Consider the following 8,740-nt stretch of genomic DNA (forward strand, 5'->3'; position numbering starts at 1 on the left):
GCTCCCGAAGTCCTTCGAAGGGTACTACCAAGAGGCAGGACGTGCTGGACGCGATGGCAACGCGAGCTATTGTTTCCTCTACTACAGCCGCGAGGATCTCCAGCGGGTGCAGAACATGGTCAGCAAGGGTAGCCGGGACGGGTCGAACAGCGATGCACAGCTGAGAAGCCTACAGCGTCTGGCGCTCTACTGCGAGAACACAAGCTTGTGTCGTCACGCAGAGATCTGCAGCTACTTTGGTGAGACAGCGATACCGTCATGCGACTATGCATGCGATTGGCATAAGGACGCGCAGGATCTCAAGAGGCGGTTGGCGAGAGGGCTCGCGAGCGAAGAGTGGGTGAGCACGCAGGCGCAACATGGCGAGTATGATGGTGATCCATATTATGACGACTAAAAGAGATGCAAGTGGCTTCACGACGCTGCAGAAAAAAAAAAACAATGACACCCGACAAGTATTTATTTGTCATGCAGTCTCTTACGATGTTGACATCTGTGGCCTGTGAACAACGGGAGCGTGTCGATGTCAGGTCTCTGTCAGAGACTGGATGATGATCGCCTTCTTCAACTTGATCGAGCTACTGCAGCTGGGTATTTGTCACGCCATGCGCTCATCATCCTGAAAACGCACTCAGTTAGCGGAACCAAGAATAAAAATTCAGGGCTAGCTGGCCCATGAAAACGGGGTTATTGATGAATCATCCCGCTGCATCCGACATGATCCTGAGCTTGGAACATGAACGAACGAACGAAAGGCGGCGATAAGGCGCCGTCGTGGTTGTGTCTTATTAGTAAGAAACCCCGCAGAAGCGGGCAGAAGAGAGAGAGGGAAGACCGAGCTACCGGGGACCATACAAACAAACATCCTTGTCGATAGCCCCGCCGCCCTGAACCAAGCGCAGCACAGCAGAGCTCCATCGACCTTCACGCATTGCAGATGCGTACATCACTCTGACCCCCGATTCCACCATCCTCTCCTGCAGCCGCCCCGAACGAAACTTGCACGTCACGAACTCTGCTATAATACGGGGTTACCCCTCCACACCACCACCAGTACCCCTCTGCCGTCCGCGCAGCCTCACCCCCTCTTACACCAAACTCCATGCGTGCGTTCCAGACCTTGCTTCGCGCAACCGCAGTACCACCAGCAGCATCTTCTTCGTCCCCAGCAGCAGCTTCGTCTAGAATCACCTCTGTGCACCGGCACCTGTCCACGACGTCTCGCGTCATGGCACCCATCACGAAGGAGGCAGACTTTGTCGTCATTGGTGGCGGAAGCGGTGGCCTCGGTGCGGCGCGCAAGGCCTCGGCGCAGTTCGGAGCCAAGGCCATCATCGTTGAGAGCAAACGCCTTGGCGGCACCTGCGTCAACGTTGGGTAAGCTTCTTCTTGTCGGTGCCGAACTTGTCGGCATTGTCCTTGTCGGTATCGAGATGTGCTTGCGCAGGGGCTTTCAAGCGCAGAGGCTAACAGGTCCGCCAGTTGCGTCCCCAAAAAGGTCACCTTCAACGCCGCTGCCATTGCCGAAACCATCCACCACGCCAAGGCCTACGGCTTCTCTGTCAGCCACGATAAGCCCTTTGACTGGCCGACCTTCAAGACGAAGCGCGATGCCTACATCCAGCGCTTGAACGGCATCTACGAGAGGAACCTCAACAACGACAAGGTCGAGTACGTCCACGGCTGGGCCACCCTCAAGTCGCGGAACGAGGTCGAGGTGTCTCTCGACGACGGGTCCAAGGCCCTCATCAAAGCGAAGAAGATCCTCATCGCCGTCGGCGGCAACCCGGCCACCCCTCCCTCCATTCCCGGCGCCGAGCTCGGCACCAACAGCGACGGCTTCTTCGACATTGCCAAGCAGCCCAAGAAGGTGGCCCTCGTCGGCGCCGGCTACATCGCCGTCGAGTTTGCCGGCATGTTCAACGCCCTCGGCACCGAGACGCACCTCTTCATCCGCCACGACACGTTCCTGCGCAACTTTGACCCCATGGTCCAGGAGGCCGTCACGGACGAGTACGTCCGCCTCGGCGTGCACCTGCACAAGCGCTCGCAGCCCACCAAGGTCGAAAAGGCCGCGGACGGCACCCTGTCCATCACGTACAAGGACGGCAGCGGCAACGAGACGGTCGAGACGGGCTTCGACCACCTCATCTGGGCCGTCGGCCGCACGCCCGCGACGCAGAACATCGGCCTCGAGGCCGCCGGCGTCAAGCTCAACGAGCGGGGCTACATTGTCGCCGACGAGTACCAGAACACGAGCGTCGACAACATCTACGCCCTCGGCGACGTCACGGGCGAGGTCGAGCTGACGCCCGTCGCGCTGGCCGCCGGCCGCCGCCTCGGCGAGCGCCTCTTTGGCGGGCCCGAGTTCTCGGCCAACAAGCTCAACTACGAAAACATCCCCTCGGTCGTCTTCTCACACCCCGAGGTCGGCAGCATCGGCCTCACGGAGCCGCAGGCCATCGAAAAGTACGGCAAGGACGACATCAAGGTGTACAAGACCAAGTTCACCGCCATGTACTACGCCATGATGGAGCCAGAGGACAAGGGCCCCACGGCGTACAAGATCATCGTGCAGGGCCCCAACGAGAAGGTCGTCGGCCTGCACATCCTCGGCCTCGGCAGCGGCGAGATGCTGCAGGGCTTCGGCGTCGCCATCAAGATGGGTGCGACCAAGGCCGATTTCGACAGCTGCGTCGCCATCCACCCGACCAGCGCAGAGGAGCTTGTCACGATGAAATAGAGCGACTTCAAATTACAACACTGTTTCGAATGATTAAAAGATTTGTGGGGCTTTTTGGGGGAGGGGTTTACGTGTCACCCAAAGATGGGCTGAAATGAATTCTATCTCTACGCCAGAGCTGTAGGATAATGGGTATCATCATACACAAAAGGGACCATGCGACTCCTTGACCCCTTGAACGCCTTGTTGCCAACTTCAATGACTTATGCCCTTTCCATGCCTGGGCCCTTTTTCATGCTGGTCTGAATGTCTGCTTGCTGTCGAGAAAAGTTGCGTATGCAAAGTGCTCTTTCCATCCCAGGTGGCGAAAGACGCACAGTAAGCACATGCACGAGCTGATGTCTTAGACAAGGTAGATGCTGATCACGGCGCTGGCAGCCCAGGCACCGACGACGGCGTAGAGAAGGACCTCGGGCCCCGGGGCGTGAATGCCGCCGCCGCTCGAGCCGCCATCACCGCCAGCAGCAGTGGGCGTGGCGGTGACGTCGACGCCGCGGGCGGAGCAGGCGCTGGCGAAGGCTTGCCGGGCGGGCTCGACGCGGTCGGGGAGGCAGACGTTCTCGATGGCGGCGAGGACGCGGTCCTGGCTGTCTTTGCAGATCTCGGCGATTTTGCAAGGGGTGGACTGCTTGCTGAGGACGGCGAGCAGGCACGCGGGCGGCGAGGCCTCGACTGTGGTGATGGCCGCGGTGGGGAGAGGAGCGGTCGCCGCGGCCAGGAGGACCGGGAGCAGGAAGAACGATTCGATCATCATTTTTGTGGATCTTCTTGGGAGGTGGGATTATAGGTGAAGCGGTTCGGGGCGGGGTTGCTTGGTGATAATGCAAATGAATGGTATGGGCTGGCTGGAGAGTAGGTCTGAGGCTGCGTGGTGGTTGTGATGGTTGTGATATAGCTGACGATTGCTTCACTCGGCTGTTACGTGACATTCTTTAAAGAGTCTGAGCAGAATGGTACCATGAGGAAATCATACGGAAGGAGCCATCCCTTCAACTGTCTAGGCTGCTGCAGTGCTGCACTTGCCTCCATCGCCTTCTTGACCATCATTGTGAAGGAAGGTGTAGTGCACACCGAGACACTCCAATGTGAAAGGACGAAGTGGTCGAGACACAGCTGTCAGCGGACGGCCCCTAACGCGGTAACCGTTAGATGAACCAGCGGTAAGGCTTCTTCTCAGGCTCCATACTTCCAAGCTCGTGACATCCAGGCTCGTGGCATCCAGGCTCGTGGCATCCTGTCTGGCCGTGCTTGCTGGCCGACGCTTGGCCGATTCTCCCGCTATCCTGCATGTCTTGGCCGACTTGTTTCTCGAAGCCTTGAAACTTCCTTCGCCCTCTGACGGCACGAGACAACTGAGACGAAGCGGAACGCCCCTCAATAGTCCTAAAACCATTCGACGAACAGAGCGCGGAGCCGGCGCCGGCGCATCTCGCCCACTCGTGGAGATCGATCATTTGCCTTCCAGCGCCCTGTGCTCGCCTAAGTGCATAACGATCTCGTGAGATAGGTAGAGCATGCCCATATTGGTTCATCTCGATGGAACCAAGCTAGCCAAGCAGCGTCTGCCGCCGCGGCAGTCAGCCCGGATGCCGATGTCCTTGCGTCACTTCACCGAACCTTGCTCGTTAGCTCGCGTTGATGGCGTTATACCTTGCACCTTCATTGGAAAGTTCCATTCCGCATCGGGACACTTTTCGCTTCCCTGCGTGAGCTTGCAGGCGGTATTGGAAGCCTGGGCTTGCGGAAAAGACCACAGTGGTCCCAGAATAAACCTTCTCGCGTGACTGGGACAAGGGAGGCACCATACCTCGCGTATTGTACACCGTCTCGAGAGTGGTCGAGAGGCTGAGCAATTCCCCCCCTCCCTGCTTCAGCACGCTTCGAATGGCTAGCGCCGCGAGGTTCCCCAGGTGTTCACACACCACGGCCCAGCCATTCGCTGAAACAGCGTCAATCTCAACACAGAATACAGTTTGCCCCTCTGGCTCCGTGTCGACCTGAGGAGGTGTATTGTGTGTGTATGCTCGCCTCCTTGCTGGGTCTGCTTGCTTCCCGAGTCGCGTGTCTTTGTTCTTTCTTTTGTTTTTGTTTTTGAACGGTCGGCCACGTTGGGCCATCAGGTTCTCCAGACAGGATCAGCGGGTGCCAAACGTGGTTGAAGAAAGGCAAACAGAATGCTTCCTGTTCTTCATTGGCGATCTGAGGTCCTTTCGCACGTCGATCTTCAAGCCTAAACCACGTACATCTCTCGTACGAACGCCTCGGATACGGAAAAGGGGTGGGACGAGGAGGCCCGCTGACTCGCACTCGGTTCCGGACCGAGAAGGGCACCCAAAAGGGCACCCAAACGCTCTCGCGCTGAGACTTTGCCGACACATGGACAAGCGTCAATGCAAGGACACCAGGCATTCGCCTCCAGAACGCGCCAGTGCCCCCAGAAATGCAGTGGTTACGTCCAGCCCTACCGCCCGCCCGGTTGGCAATCTCCAAAGCAAACAGGGTTGACCCGGGCCAGTCTGAAGTTTGTGCTCGAGAGGGGACGCAGCTGAAAAGCCCCGATGTCCCCCTTCCACGGTTACTATTTCGAGGTGATGGGTCTTCTTCGCGATTACTATGTACACGTAGACCATGAGTCCACGACATCGTCGCTCATGAGCGGATCACAGCCCTGATACGGGACGACATGTCCGAATCTCTGGTGCCCAAGGTCGTGGGGGTGGCCTCGGTGCTTATTGCCATCACCACACTCTCTGTTTTGATTCGATTCTTCGTCCGCGGCTGTCTGTTGAGGAAGCTAGATTGGGATGACGGTGCGTGGTCTAGCTAGCCTGGTCTGAGAGCGTCGCTGACTTGGGGTGCAGGACTGGTCTTCGTCAGCTACGTATGGGTGGCCTCTGACGATGCTTTCTGCGTCGATACTAACAACGCCAGTGCCTCACCATGGTCTTTTGCAGCATGGTCCTTGCCAGTGAGCACCCCCGACTCGAATTCGACATGGGAATGTTCTGGCTGACCGATCGCACAGTGACCAAAGTTGGGTTTGGATCTCATCAGTACGATCTTTCCGACGCTGATGTGGAGCGATTCTTCAAAGTGTGTACGGCGTGTTCGCATGGCTGGTACCACAACTAACCAGTGTGCAGCTGCAAATGGTGACGCCCGTCACCTACATTTGGGGCTTCGTCACGGTCAAAATGTCGTTTGCTGTGCTCTACCTCCGCCTGCTCCCCGATCTGCTCAACAGACGCATCAACCAGGGTCTGCTGGTGCTCTTGATGGCCGAGGGCCTTGAGGAGTCACTGGTCGTCATCTTTCATTGCGTGCCCGTTGCGAAGGTCTGGGATCACTCGCTCGAGGGCACGTGCCTGGATCTCAAGCCCTTCTACTACGCCTCTGTGAGTGATGCATGTGGATGACTGGTGGTCTCCGCTGACGACTTGGTCCCTTAGTTTGTCGTCAAGTTCTTGACCGACGTTGTGCTCTTCGTGCAACCGATTCCCGTGATTTGGAGAATGCAACTCTCCAAGATTAAGAGGATCGGCGCCATCCTCATGCTATCCATCGGGCTCTTGTATGTTCTTGCTCTGAGCATCACCTCTGGCGGGAGGCTGACCGGGTGCAGTGTCTGTGTCATTTCCATTGTGCGCGTCTCCTACATCGGGGCCATCGGCCGTGATTTCACCTGTGCGTTGTGATGACAGCTTACCTGACTCGGGCCCGTTCATACTGACACTGACGTGACGCAGATGGCATCGTCAACCCCATGTTGTGGTCGATGGTCGAAGTCTCGTCCCTCATCGCCTGTTCCTGCGTGCCGTCACTGCGGCCGTTCCTGCGTTGCTTCCCGGCCATCGACCGCGCGCTCGGCTTGACGTCAGAGAGGGAACTGCGGTCACCGTACAAGATGGGGCGGTCGCCCAACGCAAACTCGCTGCCGCTGTCGCAGCGGAGCAAATACAACCGGCCGAGGACGGGGGTGCAGAAGCCGGTCCAGTTTGGGCTCCAGATGGGGTCCGGGTCCGCCGTCTCGCGGTCGGCCAGCTCGGAGGCGACGAGGACGTCGGCCGATCAGGGGCACGGGGGCATCACAGACACGGCGGGGGTCGAGGTCGTCGTGGAGATGATCGAGGATGCGCATCTGGCGGCCGGGTGGCGGTCGCCTGGGGCCGGCGGGGATGAGGTCGAGCTGGTTGGGGCGTTGCAGGATGATACCCGCGATTCGTTGGAGTTTCGCCACAGGGACACGAGCTGGTTGTCGATGCGGCTTTGAGTAGATGATTGATCTCACTGTTCCGCTCTGGGAGGACATGGTTCATTATGCATGAGTGTGTGGACGAGACGGCTGTCAGGTGTCCTTGGCGCTCACTACGTCGTCGTGACGGCCTGTTGTGCTCATTTTGGCGTTTCGGTTGTCCGTCGAGAGCAGAGTTGTCGTTGCGGTGACTTGCGCGACACGGGGCCGTCCGTCCTGTCACGACAGCGCCACAGTAGCTTTCTTGCACAATCACCGGCAGCACGCAACCAAGCAGAGGGCACCTGTAGTCTCCGTTTTGTCCGGTGCATCAGGAGACCACGCATGTTCAACAAGGCCACTCGTCAAGGCACATCACTCCGTTGCATGGGGCAGCGTCCCGGCCGAGGGCGGGTGGCGGCCGGCCACGGTCACAGCCAACGTGATGTGATTGATGCTGGTATTGAAAGAACGATAACAGACTCGCTAACAAACTCCCCGTCTCCAGCGCCCGTCGCCAGCACCCGGCCACGCTCCACAGGCCGCGCGATCAAGCGGCCGCCGGCACCTCGACGCTCCTCTCGACGCCGTCGGCGCTGCCGCTGTTGACCTTCTTGCCCGTCTTGGCAATGGTGGCGAGGACCTTTTCGTAGGACAGCTCGGGCTCGGCGATGACGGAGGCGGTCTGGTTCTCGAGGGAGACCTCGTAGGACTTGACGCCTGGGAGAGAGGGGGGGAGTGTCAGTAGGTGTGCGGGCAGACATGTCTCGGGGCAGGGTATCTCTCGCCGGGTACGCCCATGGAGGACAAAGCACGGCAAGGGAAACGCACCGTCGAGCTTCTTCAGCACGCGGTCGACGGCGCCGGAGCAGCCGCCGCAGCTCATGGCGATGTTGAACTGGTAGTTGTGCTCGGCCATGTTGTCTTCGGTCGTGTGCGTCGTGTTCGTGGTTGTGGAAGGGGGGGGGGGGGCGTGGGAGGAGGTGTTTGCGGCACGTTGGGCGGGTTCAGGATGGTATGGCGCGTTCGGCGGGGTAAGGCAATGGCGAAGGCGTGTGGGGTCTCTCAGGGTGTTGGCCGATGATATGGATCTGAACAACGTATGCACCTTAGGTAGGGAGGTAGATAGGGAAGGGCAGAGAGAAAATGCATGCTCCGCGGAGGACGCAACTTATATGGATCGCGGACCGAGAAAAAGACAATTATTAATTGTCACCACCACCACCACCACCACCACAGCGGCACGTTGGCTGCACCGTCACCCGTCGTCAGCAACAACCATGGGTGCGTTCGGCCCAATTGGTGCCGCCAGCGGCCAGCGCGCCCGGTCCTCTGCAGCACCTCATCGGAGACTCTGAAACTTGCTCACGCCCGCTTCCTGAGCCCCCTACCCTACTCGTTCACACCTCCTCCAGACCGTATGCCGTAGTGCTGGCAGCAAAAAGGAACAGGTGCCTGAAACGGCCCGCAGCATCCCTGTCTCGCTCCGTGAGCAGTATTCACCACGGCGAGCACGTCACGACGCCATTGTCCGATATGGCCGATCACGATTCAATAGCTCCTCTGGTGTGGTCCTCGTCTGGTCCTTGGCCATGGTACACAGCTTGATTACGGACGAGACCTGCCTGTTCTCTCCCGACTGCCTCAAAGGGAGATGGCCATCTATCTGCCTGTTCCTGATCGACAGATCGACGGTGCGTCTGACAGCCACCCCGAGGCGAACCAAATGAACCCCCATCAGCCACCACATCGCACATCGTCTGAAT

General features: G+C 58.8%; 6 protein-coding genes across 6 annotated transcripts in view; 3 read left to right on the forward strand and 3 right to left on the reverse strand.

Annotated features, from left to right (window-relative positions):
• VDBG_05582 (ATP-dependent DNA helicase recQ) overlaps positions 1 to 397 on the forward strand; it is a gene marked incomplete at both ends in the record, with an annotated part of 1,620 nt that extends 1,223 nt beyond the window's left edge. The window contains one exon of the mRNA XM_003004423.1: positions 88 to 397. Coding sequence (XP_003004469.1) covers positions 88 to 397 — 310 coding nt within the window. The remainder of the gene's footprint in view (positions 1 to 87) is intronic.
• An 831-nt stretch (positions 398 to 1,228) lies between these two features.
• VDBG_05583 (glutathione reductase) lies at positions 1,229 to 2,743 on the forward strand (the record flags this gene model as incomplete). Its single annotated transcript, XM_003004424.1, has 2 exons — positions 1,229 to 1,377; positions 1,483 to 2,743. 2 exons carry the CDS (start codon positions 1,229 to 1,231, stop codon positions 2,741 to 2,743), a joined length of 1,410 nt encoding a protein of 469 aa, XP_003004470.1.
• A 343-nt stretch (positions 2,744 to 3,086) lies between these two features.
• VDBG_05584 (predicted protein) lies at positions 3,087 to 3,497 on the reverse strand (the record flags this gene model as incomplete). The annotated part of the gene is made up of 1 exon (XM_003004425.1): positions 3,087 to 3,497. The coding sequence occupies one exon, from the start codon at positions 3,495 to 3,497 to the stop codon at positions 3,087 to 3,089; it is 411 nt and encodes a 136-aa protein (XP_003004471.1).
• A 391-nt stretch (positions 3,498 to 3,888) lies between these two features.
• On the reverse strand, positions 3,889 to 5,386 carry VDBG_05585 (predicted protein; the record flags this gene model as incomplete). The annotated part of the gene is made up of 3 exons (XM_003004426.1): positions 3,889 to 4,238; positions 4,394 to 4,480; positions 4,987 to 5,386. The coding sequence occupies 3 exons, from the start codon at positions 5,384 to 5,386 to the stop codon at positions 3,889 to 3,891; spliced, it is 837 nt and encodes a 278-aa protein (XP_003004472.1).
• A 40-nt stretch (positions 5,387 to 5,426) lies between these two features.
• VDBG_05586 (conserved hypothetical protein) lies at positions 5,427 to 7,013 on the forward strand (the record flags this gene model as incomplete). Its single annotated transcript, XM_003004427.1, has 5 exons — positions 5,427 to 5,553; positions 5,605 to 5,624; positions 5,675 to 5,836; positions 6,193 to 6,427; positions 6,490 to 7,013. The coding sequence occupies 5 exons, from the start codon at positions 5,427 to 5,429 to the stop codon at positions 7,011 to 7,013; spliced, it is 1,068 nt and encodes a 355-aa protein (XP_003004473.1).
• Positions 7,014 to 7,524: 511 nt separating this feature from the next.
• VDBG_05587 (conserved hypothetical protein) lies at positions 7,525 to 7,893 on the reverse strand (the record flags this gene model as incomplete). The annotated part of the gene is made up of 2 exons (XM_003004428.1): positions 7,525 to 7,694; positions 7,806 to 7,893. The coding sequence occupies 2 exons, from the start codon at positions 7,891 to 7,893 to the stop codon at positions 7,525 to 7,527; spliced, it is 258 nt and encodes an 85-aa protein (XP_003004474.1).
• Between the last annotated feature and the right edge of the window lie 847 nt (positions 7,894 to 8,740).

This window comes from Verticillium alfalfae, genomic scaffold, assembly GCF_000150825.1.
Source record: "Verticillium alfalfae VaMs.102 supercont1.6 genomic scaffold, whole genome shotgun sequence".
NCBI classification, from domain to species: Eukaryota; Fungi; Ascomycota; class Sordariomycetes; order Glomerellales; family Plectosphaerellaceae; genus Verticillium; species Verticillium alfalfae.